Here is a 23,804-nt window from a genome sequence, read left to right as displayed (position 1 = left end):
CAATATCATTCAGCAAATTGTTAAGATTTACCTGGGGAGGATGAACAGAGAGCTATCTTTTCTGGACTTTTTTCTTGAAAACTGTTGTTCTTTTGGGGGTGAGCACTATGTAATTCCAGCTGTACCCCAGCTACTGTGTTTTGGGGTTTTTGACATATGGTACTACAGTTTGGCGTAGCAGTAATTGTTTTCACAGCTTGCATCCTCAGAGGAGTTCCTCCACATTCGCCCCCAGAGTGTTCCTGTAACCTGTCATGATTCCAATTACTTTTGTGTGGTTGTAAAAATCAGACTTCAAGCACTGTCATAAACAAAAGGAAATGAGTCGACTCAAACTGATTAATTTTTACTGTGTGATTATTTGTTTCTGAATGTCAGTTGTGCAGCCTTCAAGTGACTCAGTAATGTCAGAGTGCTTTTGGGTGTCATGCTAGTTGAGGGTAAACCACCCCATGGCCATGCTTTGTTATGTCAGAAAGACAGAGAGAGGGGGTTATGTAGTGTGGCATGAATACAATGTCTTCTTCTTTTTTGTCCTTTAGTGTGATGCACTGATGTCACCTGAGAGTCCAGGCTTTATTTTATTTTATCAGACAGCTCACTTGATTTTGTATTGTTATAAAGTCAACATTGGAGAAGTGACTGACTGAAAAAAGGCCGGAAATGACAGAAACAGCAATAGATTAGAGACCAGAAAAGACAGACTGATATCAAAGTGCTTCCAAGTACATCGGTTTATATAGCACTTTTAGTTTACGCAGGTTGCTATCTCATGCAGGGGCAAGAATTGCCTAAATAACCTGGAACCAACATATAGCCTGCAAGCCAAAATTATTTGACCCTTTTTGTGCTTTGCCAGACACTACAGAAGAAAATAACAGTAAAAAAGGAGGGAGAAAGGTATAAATAAATGGGAGTCGATGTTAACATGATTGAAGACGATTTGCAGTGTTTCTCACTATCTATAGTTGGTGAGGGCGATGGAGGAATAAAAATACCTTCCTGTCTTATATCTTAAGCAGTGAGATTGGGCTGTCTAACTAGGCATTTAAACATTAGAATCTGTCATCTTTGAGGGTTGTTTGATGTTGATTTGCATTAATCACACATAAAACAGGACATATGAGAAGTTTTTCTCCACCCATGCTGAGGGCTTTTTTTTTCTCAGAATCACATTTGTTTTGTCCTTTCTTTTTCCCTCTGGCAAGTCATAAGGCTCTGTGCAAATAGTTTTATTTGCTTGCATTTGTGAACTAAAATGGAGATTGTCAGCACTGTTCAGCTGCATTTGTGTTCATGTCAGGTATTCCTCTAAGGTTTCAAAGCAACATCAGCATCTCTTTAGCTCCTTTTGCCTTTAACAAATGTGGGAATTGGAATCTTTAGGTATCCAAGTATACTGCTCCCCTACTACAGGGACAATGTGTTAGTGAGTGTTTACTTTGTGTACTGCTTCAAGTTTCTCATTATTGCCCCAAAGCTAACAGCTTTGGGGCAATAATCTCTGAAATCTCATTCCTCAGTAAAATATTTAGAATTTATGCCTTTTGCTTTATTTCATCGACCTAAAATTTGAACTCTTACAAAATATCTGCAGTAAGAAAGGGTGTTTCATAGTCTTTTTAATCACAGTGTGAGTCGGAGAGGGTAGCGGGGTGTAATCCAGCTCCGATTTCAGACGTTTTTAATCCTTTATACTGTCTCATAAGAGCATAGCAATGGAGTTCTACATGGTGTAAGCTTGTATATCATAGCATCTGTTTCTGTGTGTATTGTTATTTGTGTGTCTGTGCATGCATGCCACTGCTTCAGGACTCCTGCTTGATATACAGTCACACTGTCCTCCATTTTGCATTACTTTAGTGCAGTTGTAGCAGGAATCTCCTGCAATGGCCCCTTTTTGTTGTTTTAGTACCAGCGTGTTACATAACATGCAGTCACTAAGAACAATGTCTTTTTTTCAGTACCTTTTGCACAGCTTACACAACATGTGTACACAATGTTAGCAGCACATACTCACAGGTGTACAGAACAAGTAGAACACAATCATTAAGCTTTACATTTGTATCATTTCTTCTCAATCTTCTAGTTCATACTGTCAAGAATGGCAAGAGAATGATGGGAGAAAAATCAAACAATAGTTCATGAGTCAATTTAAACTGATGCCTCTGCAACAGTTGCACATTGTGTGTGTGCGCAACCAGACAGAGCCAGCAGGATGACCCATGTTCCTAGTTGGGGGTTCTGTACTGTAATTTGATATGTTAAAATGATATCTTGAGGTTAGGATACTGCCTTAAGGGTAGGTAGATACAGTCTGTATGTGTGTAGCTGAACTCAACCTGCAGGTTATATAAGAATTTCCATAACACCAGATTACTGGGCATTACAGTGACACTGGAATTGATGGTGTGTTCCCTCAAAGTGGTTCCAGATCTTGTGGTTTCTCCACATCCCCTCGCTCTTTCTGCCTCTCACCCTCCTTGTGTCACTTTCACTTTCACTCCCCCTCCTCTCCTTTTTAGAGACAAACAACACTCCACCTTTTGATGATGTGGTTCTTTATTTGAGGACTGTGGCTGTGAGAAGATGCAGTCAGAGGTTTTTTAATAAGCCCCTATTTTAATGAACCATAGACAGTCAGGACATTCCTTTTCCAACCAAAAGCTGACCAAACCTATAATCTGGGTGTGAACAGAGGAGGGGTGGAGTCAGCGGTCTGCCTTAACCAGAATGAACTGAGATTAGATTGTTGGGAGGGAATAAGGCAGATGTAATCCACAGGAATTTGGGCCAGCTTTTTAGGATCCTATCTCAATGAGAGGGACAAGAGATGGAGGAGAAGATAGAGCCTTTGTTGCTGATCTCATCCATTTTAAAGTAAGGCTCGTCACTTCTGTGTCTCTTCTGAGTGTGCAGAGTTGACACTGTTGTTTTCTTCCTTCTCTCACTACCTCCCCCTTTTTCTGTCCTCATTTTCATAATTGTTTTTTTTACAAACAAAGTAATTTCCTGTGCTCCCCTGGGGCACGCGGAAGGAGGACGTGACCAGGCTGCATCTGAGCTACTGATACATATCAACTTTCTGTCAAGCCTCATCTGGACAAGACCGCACGCACGCACGCACGCACGCACGCACGCACGCACGCACGCACGCACGCACGCACGCCTGGTAACACATTGTGTGCAGAACTGCCTACTGCTCATGTGGAAATTTTTCATTCTGGGCAGCCTCATAATCTGACTGGCAATCTACTGTATGCCTCTCTGCCTGTGTCTCGGTTCCTCTCTCTCACACATCACATGCACACATACTCACATGTCTTTCTCACTGGCAAACAGACCTTATTCATAGCCAAGTCATATGTTTATATCTGGCATGGTAACTGAAAGACGTGTGATTGGCTGCTGGGAAAGCAGAAAGCAGTGCCCAGAGGAGAAGTGATGCAGGAGTCTACCCACATCCCTCTTCCATGTCTCTCTCAGTTGTAGACTCATTCATCTTTTTTTGTTTTAATCCTGCTGTTCTCTTCCCCCTTTTCTCTCGAAGTAGAAGGATTTGTATTGAAATAACCCAGACAAAGCAGCCGGGGAGACAAAATGAATAAACCTGTGGAGTAATTGAAAAGTTGGTGGTTTGATCCCTGGTAGTAGCAGCACCCAGTTTTGTTGAAGGTCCCTTGAACATATGGTATCTCCGATCCACACTTCAAGTGGTACTCCAGCAATTTAATATTGCACTTCCAAAAGTTGGAGGACTCACAACAGATAGACTTGCTGGGTCCATACTATTGATTAAGTTCCAAAAACACTGAATTTCCCATAATGCAATCCGACAGCATCTTTCATTAGATACTCCCCACCACAGTTTGTAATGCAGGCTTTATATATTTATAAAGTTATAAATTTGTAGTATCCAAGGCCAAGCCGAGAAAAGCCCTGATGACATTGTCAGGGTTATTTTCTCAGACTTGACAAAGCTCCTACAGAACCACAGAAGACATCATACAACTATTTTCACAGGCTGGGTAGTACTCTCCGTGACTAGTAAACTGGTTGTTTCCCTTTTAACTTACTTCAGTGGACAGTACGGATGCAATAATAATGAAATAATAGTAGATTTTCTGTTAATTGTGTTTTAAATTAATCATTTAATTTGTCCTAAAATGTCAAAAATGATGTACCCATCACAACTAAGCTACCAGTGCCCAAAGTGATGCCTTAAAATTTCTCTCTTATTCAAACAGCCCAAAAACAAATTTACTCTTGAATTTGAGAAGCTGTAACCAGCACATATTTAGTTTATATACAGTATATATTGGTATAAATATTTTTATCAGATAAACAACGATTCATCGATCACCCAACTAATTGGGTCATCAGTAAGATGTGCCAGTCAGTTAATCAATGAATAATTTCATCAAACTGTCCATACAAAAGGTGAAATAACATGAACATGAAATTTGATGTGTGTCTTTTAGAGACTTTGCAAAGAGCAGATCGACTGGGAACTTAACTCTGAGCACTTCAGAGCATTGAAGCAGTACTGACCTATGAGGAGCTGACACTGATGAATGGGCTTATTTTACAAACAGGACTTGTGGGAGGAGAGGCACTTTATTAATTATACTCAGCTTTACCATCAGTTTTATGTGCACACATGAAGACAGGCAAACACAAGGAGTAGAAGACGAAGGGGAATAGAAAAAGGAGGAATCAGAAAGGACAGGTCAGAGAGAATAAAAATACGTATAGGAAAGGTTGTTAAATTCATTTGCATCAAGTTGCGTGATTTAATAGCAGAATTGATGGTATTTATGAATAATCAGTTCATCCCTCCGTTATCACTCAATGCTCAGCCACAGTTTTTACAAGAGTTTATCGGATGGAATCAAATCCATTTACCTGATTGGTTACTTGGTGCATTGGCCGAGAAAAGGGATTTGGCATCGAGAAGAGTGCCCATACAGTACATTGGCAAGGCAAATGGGGCGACTCCCAGGATTATATCTACAAACACACACGCACACTCTTAGACACACACCTATTTTATGGAACCTTGATATAAAGCTGTGCTGGGGATCATAAAGGAAAGGTTCAATGGGTGTAATTGAGAGTGGAAGCAGAGTTTCTGTAGCATAACGTACCGTCTCACTGTTGTAAATTACATGCTGGATTTTATTATCTCAAGTCTCTCTATAAAGGCGCAGTTTTACCATCAGAGCAATCAAGTTGGGCAAATAACACTCAAACTGTTGTTCCATGATCCTAATTGTGGCTTGGACACCTTGGGCTGAAGCCTAGCTGATTAATTTATGCCAAAAAAACTGCACTAAAACACCTCTGGTTTACTTCTGTCCATCCATACAATTTCGCCTGTAACTGTAACTCCTTGATATTGTGAGACAATATCATGAACACTTCTTTTGCCATCCAGCACAAGGGCCCTACAATAAATACTACCTTTTGTAAAGCAAGGATTTAACATTTATAAGCAGCAGAAAGGGAGTAATTATTGCCGGGCTGTTGTGTCAGACTGCATTACTTGGTACAGGGCTGCATGATATTTTGTTAAGCCCTCGTATGTGCAATAGGGCTGTCAACGAATATTCTAAACTCTATTATATAATCAAATTGTAAAAAAAAAAAAAAAAAAAAAAAAAAACAGACATTCAGTTGTGAAAATGAATATTCAATTGTGGATAAAGAAATAAAAGCAACGCTACAGCGGCTGTCTGCCTCACGAATTTTCGCGTGGGCCTGGGCCGCGGCACTGAATGCACTGCTTGACGGACAGGTGTCACACAACGTCACTTTCATTGATGGAAATTGAAATGTAGCGAATAATTCAACAACAACATTGTGGTAATGATGGCAGAGAGTTCACTATCCAACTGGGCCACAGAGAGAATGTTTTGCACTCCAAGCAATCTAAAAGGCCCCCTTTGGAAATACTTTGGATTTTGGTCGACAGCGAAATTGTAGAACCTCAAGATAATGTTGTATGCAAGCTGTATAGTTAGCATACTATTCCAGCACTATCAACTTGATCCATGTTTATCACAGCACAGCTTGCTCAGAGAGTTGAATGTCCATTCTATATACCTAATTATTTTATTTCTTTATTTTAATTTATTTTAACATACCTATGTGTAGGTATGTAGATCTTTTAAAAGACATGTTTATGTTGAAATAAATATACCTATACAAGTAGTTATGTCTCTTGTTGTATTGGTTTGCCCTCTTATGAACATAATGCGCAAAATAGGTATTTGAATGGTTCAGACCTATGTTTTTTTTTTTTTTTTTTTAGAAGGAATAATTGAATGTCATTTTTTGCCAATTTTGACAGCGCTAATGTGCACATAGGCATATTCAGTTTATCATAGGGGTGCTGCAGTACATGGGCATGTATTGTAGCTTAAAAAGAAATAAAACCTCTCCAAGGTGTCATTTTCTTTCCCTGAGCACAGTGCAAAGGTGTGTGTGTGTGTGTGTGTGTGTGTGTGGGATTTAACCATGTTGATCCATTCGCACAGGAGATAGAGGAGACTGGTTGGTTGATCCAGAACCCTTACTGTTTGTGGGCGAAGTAAGATGGCATCTGAGATGCTGGATAGCAAATTATTAATCTAAAATATTTTTAAGCATAATACTAATGTAATTGATGCAATAGTTTTAGTTACAGTTAAGTTACAGCTTTGCTCTACTTAAAAAAACATTTAAGAATATACCTGACGTTGGTTAGTGAACTCAGTATTTGATATTCAATGATATATGGGTTTAGTAAACGGCATTATATCTCCAGAGTATTGCTTGATGTTCCTTGCTCTCCCCACTGTGTGTGTGTTTCAGTCTGTTTGCTGTCCTTAATTTGGCCACAGGGACACTCCACTGGAGTTTCACTATGTTGTGTGACAAAACTCACCATAAGCTTCTATAAACACCCACACGCTCTTTGCATTTATTTTCTCCTAGTCTTATTGCTCCAGTAGTGGTGGGGCCTCAGAAAGGTCACTTGGTCAGTCAGGTACATTTACATTCAGTACAACAAACTACAGGCCAGATAACTTTGAAATTTTGTAAGAATATTCATGTTCCCCAAAGGATGATTTCTAATGAATTCAGCATCCCCTTGACCTTTCATGTAGTGCTATTTTTTTTTTTTTTCCTTCAACACAAAAAATATCAAAATCTAATACATGGATTGCCATTGCACATTCATATTCAGTAATGGTCTTCTTCATCATGACAACATGCACAAAATATCTCACAAAATTGCCATTTGCAGAGGACAACAATACTGTCAAGGAGATACTGTATTTTATTTTGGCGACCTTATGGCCTATCCTCTTGCACCTATAAACCATCCACCCTCAGGACAAACTTCTTTCCAACACTTTCATACTATAAGATGTAATAAGCATCCTCCATTATGAAAGTGTGTGAACAGCCGCTAGGGGCACTGTTCATGTCTCTGTTTAGTTGTTTATTCTTAATCATTATTGCCCAGTCTGAAAAATTGATTAATCAATGACTCATATCCAATGTGGGCTTGTGTTTGCTTCGTATGTAGGTGTAGGCGTGCATGCGTGTGTGTGTGTGTGTCAAGTGTTTTCTCACAACAGGCCCTCCATCCTTCCTCCTCCTCGTCCTCCTCCGTCTCCTTCTTAATACAATGAAGAGTTCATACTCAGTGCAAACACAGATCTCCCAGTTTGGGAAAAAAAAAATTATTCATCCTCTCATCTATGAATCACACTTCATTGTACACCCACACTGTCTTTTGCCTTTTGGCTCAACTACTTTGAATCATTGCATTTGATATTAAAATCTCTGGACGGTTGAGTCATTTAACATTTTATGTATTTAGCATATTTGTTTTTCCACAATCTTAGAATATACTCTGTGAATCAAAGAAACCTTATTGTTTGTATCTTCATAGCTTCACAGTATTTCTTCACAGCTCCCCACCATCTTTTGATAGGCTAGTAGTGTACAACTGGCTTATATGAATTCCTGGGCAGAGGACAGTTTTAAATGAACTTGTATTTTGGTGTTATTTATGAGGGTCATAAGCTCATGAGGTTTCATGGCTGAAAACACCATAGAACTACATTCTAAGCTGTTGATTTTTAGTGAAATTGGCAGTATTAACAACCCTTGCTGTCTTTCAATTTATTTCTAAATACTGACATGGCTGAAAATGATTAGTATCAGTAGCAGAAAGAGAAAACATTTGAATTTGGTATGTCTTGAAGGTCAACAGAAGGTCTACTTTTTTTCCCTGTGCAGATGGAGCTGCAGTCCACCTCCCTTATGCATTGAATTCATTGTAGCAGCCTTCTATTTTGTATGATGATAAACACTGCAGCAGTGTGCTTTTATCACATAATTTCTCTGCCTGTTAGACAGGAAATTGCATTTTATATCAGACACAAGAAGATTTCAGTAATTTTGGCTTTGGTATGTGTGCTTTCAGTTATTTCAGAAAGACAAGGCTACAGTGGCCTGAAGGAAATTTGACAAAATGGAAGCCCAATGTATCTTGTGTAATATATTTGTCGATGTGTTATATCATAATCATATGACAACATATCATACAATTTCCTATTTACAACTATTTAAACACATCTCCTGATACTGAACTGCTGTGTATTAATGCGGTATCTACAATGATGATTCTAAAGCAGGGACAGAAATGTGACAATGCAATGAGGAAAGGGTGAACTTGTCATGGTCCCTGTAGGCTGACGAATCCACTCCACTGTGGAGGTGTCGTACATTAGATTTTTGTTGTCTAGCCAACAGCTAAAACACCAGAGCAGCTTTAGCCTTGAAAACCAGACAATATCACAGTAGCTGACGTCACATGTGGCCTCACTGTCCCAAAGGAGGCTTGAAATGAGGCAAAACATTTCTGTCCAATTATTTTTTGGAGGCTGAACTTCAGGTTGTTATCATGCAGCCAACTAGCACCTCAGTCCCATACCTTATGGATAACCATCCAAGTGTTTTTCTATTCATTTCAGTATGTTAGTTTCTGCAGGAAAGAGACATGTATATATTTAGTTAGTTAATGCAAATGTATCTCTAAATACACACAACAATTTATTTGTAACTTTGTTTTGCCATTTTATAATAGTATTACGCAGGGTAATTTCTTTATGACAACTTGAGTGAGAATAGAACTATTATCATGAGGAATGAGGAACAGCAGCTCCGTTTAGTGAGCACACAGCATGCTGGTGATGGAGGCCAATATGCACAGCACGCTTAAATTTGGGAAAAGACGCCCAAATAAGACTGATGGTTTTACTTTTCCCCAGCATCTGTGGAATGACTGCTGCTCTAGCTGAACTTATTGTTGAAGGTCACTCCACAGCAGTCAATGTGCCAGGTATGAATGAAATCAAATGCAGCATGCATAAAAAGGGAAAAGAGGATATTTTTCTCACCTTGGTATTTCATCTTCCTATGGTAATGGGACTCAGCTGGGCGGCAGCAGATGACGTTTCTGGGTACTGTCAGATTAATGTGGACGAAAGAAGGGAGGATTTCTACTTTTTGTTTTTTCCCTTTAGTGGCAGCTGTGGTGATCTGTGTTGATAGGAGGACATGACTGAAATTGCTGGGGACCCGTCTCCAGGGGAGAGTTTGAGGCCTAGCAGGGGTTTTGACAACTGTAGTATGGCAACACCCATACATACACTTTTTTTCTGGAAACATTTGCTTGTTTAAAAAATTGTTGCCCGCCAATTATAGGTCACCCTAAAGATGTAGTTATACTCAAGTTTCAGAGCTACAGTTAAGAAGCTTCAAACTACTTTGAGTGTCTTTAAATGTAGGAAAGACAACACTATAAATGGCAAAAACATTGAACTATGAGTTTTTTATAAAGAGCTTAGAGTAATGATCGCTGCTGATTCTCAAGAGCTTAAAATCTCATTTCTGATTTGCTAATGCTTTGAGAGATATGCTTAAACTTTCACAGCATGTAAATTAAATTGAATCTTGCAAACTAACAGTCACATATTGAACACAGCTTCTTTATGAATCACGTTATCTTGTAAGTAATAATTTGCTGTCTATATAGAACAAGCAGACTTTGTAGGAAATTGCTGAAGACTGTGACATGAGCAGGAGCGCTGTGAACACCAGCTGGAGGCGGAGAGGGCACTTGCCATATCTCTCTCTCTGACCTATGAAAGTCTTGTGTCAATAAATGGACAGACTGGTGGAAAATACATCTTCTCCCTGTGTCTTTGTGCCGAAAATGCATGTTAAAAGCCACTTTGTTGGCTCTGCAGCAGGGTCATTTGCCACACAGTCCTTGGTGGATGCTATTTGGAGCCTGGGGATGGGAACCATGAGTGCTGGCTGTTTAATAGAGACAGGAGTGAGAGAAGGTGAGGGGAAGAGAAGAACATTGATGGGGTGGAAGAAGAGATGGACAGACAAGTGCTAGAAATAGTCTTACACTGAATGCTATAATATGTAGCATTAGTCTGATGTAGTGCTGAAATGATTCCATGATTATCGGAAAATTCTGATATTCGATTAATAGTCATTTATCAAGCAACAATGCCATATATTCACTGCTTCCAGCTAGGCTTGCAAATATCAGTTATTGTCATCGATTAATCTGCCAATTATTTTTACAATTAATTTATTAATCGCTTGGTCTATATCAGAAAACACTGAAATATGCCAAACACACTTTGTCAGAGCCCAAGTTGACTTATTCAAATTGCTTGTGTTTCTTCCAACCAACAGTCAAAATACCCAAATTCAGTTTACTGTCATAGAAAACTTAGAAAACCAGCAAATATTGACATTTAAGAATTTGGAGTTGGTGTATTTTATTTTATTTTTTTTTGCCTTTTTTGCCAAATTAAGAGTTACTTAATTAATCAATAATCAAACTTGTTGCTGAACAACTTTCTTTCAACTGATTCATCTGTTGACAAAACAAGCACTTCAGATGTCATCTTGGGCTTTGTGAAACTGTGATGGCCCATTTTATAGACTAGATAATTAATTGATTAATCAAATAAATAATCTACAGATTTATCGATAATAATCCTCAATTGCTGCCATAATCTTTTAATTAAATGCTAATGTTTATTTATCCATCCATATAAAAATAAGCATAAATAAGTGAAATATTAGATATAGAATGGAAATGGAGCAAGTGCACAGATGGATGCATCACCACCGTCCTGGCATTCTTAAACATCTTTTGTTCATCTCTGCACTGCGTGCTGCTATATGGTTTCTGGCCCTGACCCACTTTTCTTAGAGGTGGGTGACGTCACTCGATGAAACATGTCCTTTTTTCAAAGGGTGCAGCCGTGCAACAAAACAGACATGTACCATCCAATTCCTAATGTGTTTGTGTTGGGTACATTGTTACAGCAAGTGTTACAGTTGATAGCTCACAGTGCAGCCACCTGGACAGTACAGTCAAGGCCTAATTTTAGCATCCACAGGCACAAACGCAAACTGACACCGTCTCTTTGTCTTTCCTCTTTCACTGAAACACACAGTGAGGCTGAAGATGATGGCTGTCGATGGCCATTTCTGGAGGTTTTCTTATGCCATGCCCCCCTGGCTTTCTGTTTGTGCTGCCAGGTAATGAGACAAGGAGGATATTTCCACAGACAGCTTCTCTCCTGTTAGCCTCTTCTGTCAGATTCAGAGAAGTGGTGACTTAAGTCCTGAGAGTAGCATGGAAAATGTAGGTGGGTGAGATTGAATAAATGGCTTTCTTCTGTCCTGTGCCAGTAGAGATATGTAGTGACAGTGAGAGACTGTCTGACTGATTTTATGTGCAGAGCCTTGCAGAGTTTGTGTTACAGTCTATGAAATGGTGTGCAAATGTTAGAGCCTCTGAAATTAGTAGACATCTCTCTATATAAATTAAATCTTAAAACATGCTGCTTCATATTTAAAGGGTGATTGTAAGAGTGCGGCATAGTAGCTGCTGCATAGAAGAATATGGTTTTTGTCAGCACATCCTAAGTAAATAATTGCATCTATCTCCAGTCTCCTCTGCTCTGCCTTTTTTAACGATACACATCAGTGTTGAGACTCCTGAACACATTTTCAGCTCCAAGCAGGTCGGCAAAAGCAGTGCATGAAATAAAATGGAGGCTGCATTCACATAGCTACACGTCACGTGCCCTCTCATGATATTAGAGCATTTTTCTGCCTCAGCATCATTGCAGCATTGCGAGGTCATTGCTAGTGTATCTGCCAATCTTGAGCAGCTTTTCTGTCCTCACCTGCATCCTCCTCCTCCTGCCTCTCAGGGCCAGGAGGATGGATGAGTCACTCCAACGAAAGAGCCTTTTAAACCTCCTGTTTGCAATATGCCTGTCTATCTCTCTGTTTGTCTACTGTATGTCAGTCTGCCGGCCTGCCTGTCTCTGTGCTTGCTGTCTCCTTGTCTACTTGTTTCTTACAACCTGTCTGTCTGCAGTATTTTTATCTGTCTGCTTGTTTATGTGCCTGCCAGCCTTCATCCTGTTCTACTGATTACTTGTCTCCTTGTCTGCTAACCTGTCTGCCTGCCTGTCAGTGGATCCACATGCTTCTCCTCGTGCTTAGTCAACAGCTTGACTCAATACCCACAACAACCCGACGCATCGTCTTCACACTTTAATTCTCTTGCCATTCTCCCACCTGAGCATGCTTTGACATCCATACTGCACTGGATTATAAACACTAACATGTTTTTTTCTTCCTCTTTTAGAGAGAAACATAAATTGTACAGGTGCTGAATTAGATTTAGAAAATGTGATCAGCTTTCTTTCTTAGATGTTTACTTATAAAGAAGCAACAAATGAGAGTTTAAGAAGTTCATTTAATGCTCTCATATCTAAATTAGAGATTAGAGAAAAACATCCTACACTTCTGCTTCTAGATCTCAATGGTGTATTATTGTCCTCTCTACTTACTATGCAGAGCAGCACAGGTCTCCCATCCAGAGTTTGGAGCGGCCTTGCCTGGTCTGCTCCGTTGTGGCTGGCAGCACAAGCTCTGTGTGTGTGTTTGTGTTTTGTTGGTTAGCCTCTTCATCTCTTCCCCCTTTGGAGCAGCTTGTTAAACAGCCTCTGCTCCGCCTGTTCTCAAGTAGAGCTTTACTGAAAAAAGTGTTTTAGTGGGTGTGTTCAGTAGCATACATGTGTAACCGTGTGTGATTTACATTTTTGTGTGTGTGTGTGTCCAGAGCATAGTGTCCCTTCCGGTTTAGTTTTCTGTCTATGTGGCTAATATAGCTGAGGCTAATGCACCAGAAACCCCTGGCAGAAGCAGACAGGAAATCACTATTACACAATAGGTGCAGTGCACAGACTCAGTCACAACTCTTAGTTCAAGACTAGACTGATTTTAAAGTAATGTTTACTTATGTTCCTCAAATAGTAAAACTGCATACAGTAGATTCATTGGAAAGTTGCTGCAAAAAGGTTAACTTGATGAGAGCTGAGATTTTAGAACAATTTCAAATCTATAAATTTGATTGCAGTGTTGGATTTTGTTTGCCTGTATGAGGGGAAAAATGTGGTTTCTCAGAGATTTCACTAAAATAACCAACTGGTGCTTTATTCATTAGTGGGTCTTTAAGGACAGAATTAACCAACTAGCATAGATGCGCATGCTACCATATAAGAACACTGAAGGTCTTATTAGGGTCTCCTGCCTGACCAAAAGTCCAACATAACTTGGCCTAGATGGAGTAATATTTATTTAAAGTATTTTCTAGATAGCTTTGGAATTAGATGAGTACTTTCTAAATTTCTCAGGCTCACTTTCTGGAAAAATCTCAGCCAGAAATAGAATGAGTATTGTTCTGCCCTCCCTCAAAAACATACTGTATGTCTAAGTGACACTAAACTTCAATTTGTGAAAAGCTAAAGACATGCAGAATGTGTGTCCCAGGTGTAAATCTACATTCTGATGGTGAGAGCTTGTAATGAGCTCATGTGCACGTGCACTCGAGTTAATAATAGGAGAAAGGTATAACTGCTGTGTTTCAAGATGGTTCTTTTTAGTTAAGGTTAGAAGGTTGACCTCAAAGATGTATAATAACTACACACTCTGTGCTGATCTGGGTGGTGTTCCTCCTGTTGTGAGTTTTTCACTTTTTGGGACCCTTTCTAAAGTTAGCTTCCCATCTCTCCCAGATTATTCTGAATCCTAGATTCTAAACTCTTTTCAGAGACCAGATAAACATTACTTTGAAAATAAGTCCCACAGACACACTAGAAAAATAAATGGCGTTTATTTGGCCAGTCTGCTGTTACTCTTCAGTTGTCATGTAGTTTTTGTTGTTGTTTTTTTTAAGTTTGACAGTGTCCTGTCCTGTTTGGCTTCATGTCCTTTGGCTTTTCCTAGAATTACATTACTGTGTCTTGAAAAAAGACTGCTAATTAAATTAGCATTTGTGCTAGCATCCCTCTGAACGGAAGCCATTAAGTCATTACACAGTGTGTACCGCACGCTCTGTTATTTCCCTCTCCATTAATTAACCCCTGCCATTCGCATTCATGTATTCTTTCACATCAACGTCATCCAATCAGATTTAGGTGCTGTACTCTAAACGTGGAATAGAAATTTATTGCATTGTTACTCAATTATGCTGGTCAGTTGAATTATGTGTGAATACAGTTTCAAGTAGTATCTAAGTAAGTCTCTAAGTAAGTATCTCTTCTCGTCTGTGTGTGTTTGAAATGTTCGTATACAGCAAGACTAAAAACCTTGGAATGATCTGAAGAATTAGTTTGCATTATTCTGGTTATTTATAATTTGTGTCATTAGTAGCAGTTATTCCCACCACTATAGCCAAATAGAGGAAAAACAATCTGTAGACTTACATTTGAAAGTGCAGCTTAAGAACAGATATGCCATAAGGCAAGGCAGGTTGCTGGGTCACTATATGCGGCTTTCTGCTGTAAACCTATGCCTGATTTCGCCATAATTTTTGGCAATTCGCCAATGGTTGTTTTTGGTCTTTTGAATTGTCTTAAAGTAATACTCACCAAGCCAATAAAATGAAAGAGGAAAAAATTTAAAAAAGACCAGGGAAGCAAAAGGTCAAGACAATAAAATGAAATAAAGTGAAATAATAATGCAGATTTTAATCAAATTTTAATGTAATGCAGAATGCAGACTTTCTGTAGCCAGGGTAAAGCTGCCATGTGTGCACTGACACATCCGGACACACACATACACAATATATTGTTTCATTAGCACAGCTGTAAACCTGTCAGCTCTTGCTTGGGGGCAATGCTGGATTTACAGAAGAGGGAAGCAGACGTAAGGAAAGAAAAATAAGAGAGGCCAATAGAGGGGCGATAAATATAGAAAGATAATTACTGAAGACATCAACTTTAGCCTGAAACAAGATGGCAGCGTAAAGAAATGTGCTTCTGACAAATTGGATTAAATATAGCCTGCTGAAATTAAAGCAGTTTAAAAACAGACAACAAATTAGTTCAAGTTGGTGTGCCATGATGGTGCCTAAAGTGAAACAGAAGATGCTAGTGTGGTGCAAGCTGCTTTAAGAGGATGAAGAAAACCAGGCCTCCCCAGCTGGCAGTATCATGGATAATTATATACAACCAAATTTTGACATCGAATCAACAGGTAGCACTAAACTGGGCCATGACTGGGAAAAGATTTTGCTTCCAAATGGCATCAGGCACAAACTAAATAAACATAAGAATTGAAGCAGCAGTTGAGAGAATTGACTCAGCAGAGAGTCACAAAGAAACTATAGAAGCTGTAACTGAAGTGTTGAAACTTTGTTGGCTTTGTAGAACAGCTATTGAAGGAACAATTAAATCTTCCTCCATCTATAGCCTGTAGCGTGACTGAGAGAGCACACTGCGTCCTCATACTGAGACCTTCGACAGATGCCTCACCAAGATCAGTGTGAGAGAAACTGTCAAGCCACAGAGTGTAATCTAAAGTAATCTTTAGTCTGTCTTCACAGGAATAAACCTTCAGAATGTAAAAACAACATATATGTATTCCCGAGCACTCTCCCTACAAAAGTATTCTTAAAAAGAAGAATATTGTTTTTGGTCATTCATTGCCTCAGTCAAGGCCACAGTTGTTCATTTTTATAGTGTATATATTTCAAAGTGTCTAACTTGTGAGAAATGTTGCATTGACACATCACTATAAGAAAAATTGTGTTAACTTACAGATAAAAAGTAGATAGTGATCCAGTACCTTGAACAGTGACCTTGGGCAATTTGCAAACTAAAATGTCTGTTTCTTATCATGAATAAATGTGAACTGTGAAAATATCCACCAGAGCACTTGGTTTTCAAGATTTTCTCACAAAAACCATATTCTTGTAAGAGAAGGCACATGTTTTCTGCCTCAATTACACATAAATGTATATATTTTTCATACATCTCACACATATGTTTATCTTCTTTCTGCTTCCTGATCACCTAGTGGCCATGAATATTCATCATGCTCTGTTTTTTGAGGTGTGTGCATGTCTCCGCATATGCGCTTAAAATGTCTGCAGGGACATGTGTGCTTATCTTTGTGTATACGAGGACAAGCCCTTGTATTTGTAAATGTGCCTTCAGTTTGTATGTGTGTGAGTGCTTTTCCTCTGCAGTGGGACATTTATTTGAACTGTGACAGTGGCTGTTGATAGGATGCAAAGCGGAATATGTTAGCAGAATCAATGAGAGAGTATTTCTGGGTGAGACTCCTCATGGCCAGCAGGCCTTTCTGGATTGATTTTCCATTTTGGCTGCAGCCATGCTGATGCACAGTTTAGTGTAGTAGAGAAATTGCATGAAATGTAAGAAATGATGACATTTGTCTTTAATTCATGAGTGGAGTCACTGGTGTTGAATTTGAGTACCAGACACAGATCAAGAACATGATCATGATACCTTGTGTATGTGTGTTTTCATGTGTGTGGGTTAGCGAGAGGTAGCATCAGGTTCCTCCTCTGAGGCTCAGTGTGTATCTGCATGTGAGAAAGAGATAGGTTGGTCATGAGATGATGTGATTAGTTCAAAACCAGACAAAGACGTGGAAGAATGAGAGTCAAGGAATTATCAGAAAAGAAATGGAGGGGGACAACTGGGCAGGCCAGGAGCAAATTGAGATTTGTTTGTTTGGCATAATTGTACAGTACAATTGATAAAATTAAATATACTGGAATAAACTGATGGATTGTGATTGAACTTCCTCCAAGGGAAGAGGACATGATTGGATTGGATATTTATTTTTTAAACACAGGGCTATTCCGGAGAAATGTAACACATTCCACTCAATGTGTGTGTGTGAATGAAAAGGAAAGGGAAAAACTACTGAAAAATAAAGCAATGAAGAAATTAATTATTGAATATTACGAGTAAAACATAGTCCTATAGTGTAATGCTGTAGTTTAATACAATGCTATTTGAGGTGATTTTATTTAAACCATTTGTTGTTACTTCTGTTGTCAGTCCAGAGTACATCCTGATAGTGCAGCGGAGCTTGAGATAATGTGAAAAGCTTGAACACACAAACCATATCTGCCAATCTGTGGTAAAAACAAAAATTTCAGTTTATTGACCGTTGAAATGTTGCATCGTTACATTTTTGGGAGGTTGCAGTGTTCCATGTGCAGACAGACTGCTTCTTCTTTTCCTTTGTATGCTGCTTTTGTCCTGCACTCGGGCTTGATGTGCATGCTCTCCACTTTCTTTACAGGAGAAAATTTTGTGTCAGTGAGTTTGCATTTAAGACATTTTTTACAAAAGCTACAGAACGTTTTCTTAAAGGTGAAGTAGGCAATATTTTTATTTTATTATAATTTCAGTTTATTTTATTATAATTTCAGTTTATTTTATTATAATTTCAGTTGAAATACCTTATTAGGTATACCTATTAGGTATTTCAACCAAAATTATAATGACACAATATTGCCTACTTCAGCTTTAAGGTCAAAACACACACTCACTTGTTGCTTTAACAATACAGTCATCATTTGTATTGTTGGTCAGTGAGCAGTTCATTATAGCCAATAGCAGCTGGAGATCTGATGCTGTGGTCAAAGCCACACTGTCATGTATACAGTAGATGTGGAGGGAAGAGACAGTGAGCCCTGTCGAATTCCTCAGCTGAGTTTTTTCCAAATTAGTCTAGCTATTCAAACTGGCAATCACATGGCTAATCAGTACATTAGGGATCTCACAAGCTTTATGTAGCACTATGGATTAAAGTTTTGTATATTGTCAGCTGTTTGACCTACAGTAGGTTCCTCTGCGCCACAGCTCTCTAAGATATTCTTGTTATATTCTTGGCGCATTGATTTTCACAGTGCTAATGAATTTTCCATTCCAAAAAGATGCTGTGAGGATTGCAAGGCTGTCTGTCCAACTGCGCTGACCATGAACACATTTTTAGTTCTGAAAGACGGTGTTTACCTTCACAGTGATGCAGCCAGTCACTCAATAATACATTAAAACGTCACGTTTGATCTCCTGGATGATAGATGCAGGACAGCTGACCCCACCTACCCTTTAACCCACCCACAGACACCACCTTTTAGTCATGCCTTTGGTGTCTCTTCATGCAATAATTCACCCTTTTCCTCTTCTTTCTCCTCAGGATTGAAAAAACGTACCAGGAAGGCCTTTGGGATACGGAAGAAAGAGAAGGACAATGACTCTGCGTAAGTAGATCCAAACATAGAGCATATTAATCGTTCCACTGCTGAAAGTATTCACAATGATGCTGTGCAGTGGAGCAGAGAGCTGGCTGAAACCTCTAAATTGGAGGGAGTTATTTTAAGAAGAAAAATGTATATATGGCAACAGGTTGTGCATATACATTACAGCAGAATGAAAGGATTAGAATAAGTAAGAACAATTACAGATTAGTATTAAGTACAGGTCTTGTCAAATAAATTTTATACTGCTGCTTCCATTAATCATGCACAGTTGAGTCTACCAGTCAGTTATGAGCCACAGTGGTATACTATGCATTGTATTAATGGATCTGTTAAACTGCCAGTATGATTCCTATATGACATGTTATTATGGATCTACAAAATAATGAGCATACTTAAATTATCCAGGGCTCGTGACATTGCATGTTTGCATACAGCTGATGTTCTGCCATGATATGACAGGAAGGTTCTGAAAGCAAACTGTATGCAAATACAGCAGGATCAAAATAAGACTTCATAGACCATTTAGATCACTTATGAAGTACTTGGTCAGCTTGCAGAATCTTTGTAAGCATGATAGCTTTCCAGGGGTGTTTAGCCAATTTGTATCTGTGCATGAGACACTGAGACTTACTGTAAAATATTTGTGTGATGTCTGTGAGAGTGTGAATAAGTGTGTGGGTATGGCGGTGTGAAAAGGTTTTGCTTGAATACCCCTTTTTAAATATTTCGGCTCGTCTAATTAGCAAAGCACTTGATTTCAAAATGAAGAGCTCACATGTTAAGTGACTTTCATGCAATCCTTTCTTCTCTCTTTAAATTCTCACAGGGGGTCCCCAGACAGAGACGGGGGTGTAAGTAACAGAAAATATTTAATATGTATCAGCCAATTAATTCATTTGTAAATTACTATTTACTCTACACATGTATGACTGGAGATAATCAAGTCTGGTGATTGTGAGGTAAAAACCTTTTTTTTTCTGTGTTCTTTTTACTCGCCAGGAACCCCCAGAGGTTGAATCGGTACTGAATTCTAGTCTCTAGTCCTTTGGAGTAGACTAACCTCTAGAACAGTTAGTATAGAGCTTAAAGCTTAGACTGGTTATAGACATCACAGCACGTTCTTTAACTCATCAGTCAGCTGCCACTGTATCTTTTCATTTTCTATTAGCAGGCTCTCTGAGGAAGCTCTGAGGGAAAAAAACAAAAAGGATATCCCCCAAGTCCTTTTGGGGTAGCTTGAAGAGACCTAAATCTTGAAATATCTTCCAGCACTGTTGGACTATTTGCAGCATGTTGGATAATAACAATAATCCTCATCATTATCAGATCATTAGTGACCAAGCAATTGTATCAATTACTTCCTAGGCTGCTCAAACACACACGGAAATGACTTACAACTAATACATTTTGGTTTGCAGAAAACACACTTAAAATTCCAAAAATTATATTATTTTGACCACCTTAGGAGTTACAAATGTGAAAGAGGACAAAACAGAGAACAAATTAGGGCCTGTTAGATGAAAATGGGAAACTGTGGGACAGTCTCACATGACATGACATACAGAGTACAAAGGATCAAGGTTTATAGGGCAGAATTAACTGCACCATAGTTCCACTGAACAGTAACTAACATAGAAACACATCCAATGGTAGCGCAGTAGTGTAGAATATACTGTACCTTCACTGTCTGGTGGGATTTTAATCAAACTGTCTCTTCTCAGTCTCAGAAGAAGACCAACGGGGCCCCTAATGGCTTCTACGGAGATATCGACTGGGACAGATACGTAAGTAAAAGTCTGAATGTAGGATTATTATTTTATGCTGATTTTAAACAGTGTGTCAGCTTGGTTGGCACTAACTCACTGCTGCTTTGTTTTCATCTGCATTGTGCTATTGAAAAATTTGTGGACAAAGCATGTTAAAAGTGACTACAGATAGTAAATCAAGTTGATGGTTTTAACTATTATCATTTGCCACATTATATCACTTACATTTTACATCCAGATTATGCCTTTGTCAATATGCATTTAGTCATGTTTCATTAAGCAGGGGGCATTTGTTATGACTCAGTATAATGTATAGTCTGAATATGTCAATGGGAACTTTAACTGTAGCTCAATTAACCTATGGTACTCTTTGAACTAACTGCTGTTTCTCTGTTAACATTTTATTCATATACAACTAATATCACAGCAGTGTGTTACTGATTAAATCATACAAACATTTAAAGAGATTTATACGGAGTCACTCTATGTGTTTCAGAACTCCCCTGAGGTGGATGATGAGGGCTACAGCATCAGACCTGAAGAGGAGTCAGAAGAGGGAGATATCCTCAGCACTGCTTGATTTGTCATTTGACAGAATTAATTTGTCTTGTTTTATCTCTGCCAATTTACTTTAGCTTACTAAAAATGGATTGCTTCCATTGTTAGTGCAGGATTTGTTAAATTGGTGCATACTGATAGATCAGTTTGTGTAGTAAATCTCATTCACATGGGAATGTACTTCATCCTCTCTCAAATTCTGCTGAGACTGCCAAATCAGTGGAAACAAATCTATTTAATCAAATATCCTTGTGTTCTACAGAGAAATCTACACACAAAAAATTCCACTTGACGCACAGTGATGATAAAGTGCGTCAACTGCTTAACGTGTAAAAACATCCAATTAACAAAGATCTAAATAAAGGTAATAAGGCGCAGCACATAACACGGCTACAGAAGAGTGAGTCATTGATGCAGCAGACGTGAACAGGAAGTTGCAGAGAAATTTTTTGAGAAAAGCCCCATAACCTCTTTGTGAAGCATGGGAAAATCACTTTAATCAATACGCTGATTCTCCAGACTGTCAGCTCATATTGAGCAGATGTGATGCTCTGTTTTCTTCTCCATGAACATTTGTTAAGATGGTGGTATATTCATCACTTTGCAGTTACCTCCTCAGAAAATTTTATCTGATTTAGAGGGACATGCACCTTCATCCTGTGGGTAGGCAGGCACCAGGTCTAGAATTGCTCTACCTTAAATTCATTTACCAGTAATATTTAGGTTTCCATTGGTGTCTCGTAATCCACTTTATCAGCCATGCAGAAGAGGTTATGTTTGTTTCTAGAGCAGTAAGACAAAAATTGAAACACTACAAAATTAAATGGTATGAATCATTAGTATTATTAATTAGGAATAAGGAAAAATGATTTGGAAGTAGAGACAATTTAAAGTTTAAAAAAAAGGACAATAATCGCAAAAAACAAGTTTTATAGAAATTAGCTGAGATTTAAAGGCAGTCAAGGTAGTAAGGCTAGTTTCACCAGGGATGTAGTTCCTGAGTTTGGCAGCCCTGACACAATCACACAGTCGCCTTTATAATATTATGTAAATCAGATAAATCCTGGAATGTTTGAGGAAAGGAACTATGCATTCCTTGACACCGCACTACCTCCTACCACGAAAAAGGCCCACTTCTTTTCCTCTGATGAGTCGGAAGAAGAGGAGGACCACAGGAAGAAATTCAAAATCAAGATCAAGCCACTGCCGGCCAATCGTGTAGCGTCAGTGCCCTCAGTTGACGAGCTCAAAGCCTCCATAGGCAACATAGCCCTGTCCCCGTCTCCTCTGGTGAGTAGCTCTGACGTCACTGCCCTCTCACTGCCGGCTTTCATTGATAGACTGCTGTGTATTAGTGTTTAGATGGTTGTAATGTGCACGTGTGAATCACTGCTGCTTCTTATCTTCATCCTCTGTAACTGCCTTTCACCATGCAGAGTTAAATATTGTGCAGATATGGCCATGCATGTGCAATGTTCACATGTTGTCTTTGATATGTGATTGTTTCAGCTGTCTGACTTTTGCCCACTGAGATACTGCATGATGTTGTGTGTGCTAGTATCTACTGAGCTACTATCTTTCTCTACAATTTATATTCTACTTTATCCCACTGTTTTGTTTTAGCTATTGATGGGAACCCTAAATGGGTCACTGCTTCACTTTTCATGGGTCTGTACGTAACAACATAACTAGTTTGTTTTAATGAGTCACTATACAACAGTATGTAATTATGTCTCTGGTTTGAACCCTAGACTGAAATCACAATCCATGTCTCTATAATGAGTGAGGTCAGCTGATTTATATGATAGTTTGAATTCCATATAGTTAATTTGTGATGTTTGTGATATTTGGTCAGTGCTGTCAGTGACCTCAGTGTTCTCCCGTTTAGTCTGGTGTAGTTTAACACAGACAAATGTCCCACCACAAGAGAAACCATCTCACGACATACTGTTGCTAAATAGCAGGGTGTGAAACTCTTGTTTGAAGTGATGCAGCTCAGTTGATGAGTCCAAATACAAGCACACATCCCATTTAGACAGTCTGTATTTAGAAGTGGGGCTCCAAAACTGGCTTTGGCCCCCTCTGCCTTTCTAGCCCTTACCCATAATTCCTGTGTTCTTCAGTGAGGACAGTTATCCTTTAATAATTCAGGTAGGAAAGTGGGCACAATGAACCTGTGTGTCGGCCTGCTGTACAATGAGATGGCTTGTGGTCATTTGAGCCTCTGGACTCTAATTTAATCCAGCCACTGTGTGTTCACCCGCTGGCTCTGTTAACCTGATCGGGTGTGAAGGTCTTTCCATGTTGACAATGGCTGCGTGCACGTGCATAGGAGATATACTCAAAATATGACACTGAAGTTACAGTCGATCAACAGACAATGAATTGACAAGAATTTTGATAAGGAATTAATTGTTAAAATAATTTATTAAGAAAAAATTTAATAGCAATGGAGCATTTGCTATTCCTAGCTTCTTAAATTTGAGAATTTGCTGCTTTTCACAGTTTTCTCTCATTGTAAATTTGATGCCTGTAGTTGTGATTACGAAACTGCCACCTTCACCTCTACCAGTTCAAATTAGCATCACGTTTGCCTGGGCAGAGCTTTTCCCTCACACATAAATTACATGAGTCTCGCAGTCACTCCTAGTCCCTGGCAACTCTGGGTAACCTTGGCTATGGACTGACAATAAAATGGTCTGATGAAAAGAGGAAGAGGGGCCAAATGTTAACAGGCCTCCAAAAGCAAACACTGGGTCTTTCCACTTCTTTCTAGTTGT

The 23,804-nt window shown here is 39.0% G+C and overlaps 1 protein-coding gene across 5 annotated transcripts in view; it reads left to right on the top strand.

Moving 5' to 3' along the window:
• The window catches only part of sgip1a (SH3GL interacting endocytic adaptor 1a), a 79,635-nt gene that overhangs the window by 26,958 nt on the left and 28,873 nt on the right, over positions 1-23,804 (top strand). For all 5 annotated transcript variants that reach the window (XM_044201015.1, XM_044201016.1, XM_044201014.1 and 2 more), the window contains 6 exons: positions 18,637-18,700; positions 19,527-19,551; positions 19,700-19,720; positions 20,422-20,484; positions 20,963-21,026; positions 22,136-22,314. In XM_044201015.1, coding sequence (XP_044056950.1) covers positions 18,637-18,700; positions 19,527-19,551; positions 19,700-19,720; positions 20,422-20,484; positions 20,963-21,026; positions 22,136-22,314 — 416 coding nt within the window. The remainder of the gene's footprint in view (positions 1-18,636; positions 18,701-19,526; positions 19,552-19,699; positions 19,721-20,421; positions 20,485-20,962; positions 21,027-22,135; positions 22,315-23,804) is intronic.

This window comes from Siniperca chuatsi, linkage group LG6, assembly GCF_020085105.1.
Source record: "Siniperca chuatsi isolate FFG_IHB_CAS linkage group LG6, ASM2008510v1, whole genome shotgun sequence".
In the NCBI taxonomy this organism is placed as follows: domain Eukaryota; kingdom Metazoa; phylum Chordata; class Actinopteri; order Centrarchiformes; family Sinipercidae; genus Siniperca; species Siniperca chuatsi.
The sequence above is the reverse complement of the archived record's forward strand: the minus strand, read 5'-3'. Positions and strand labels throughout refer to the sequence as shown.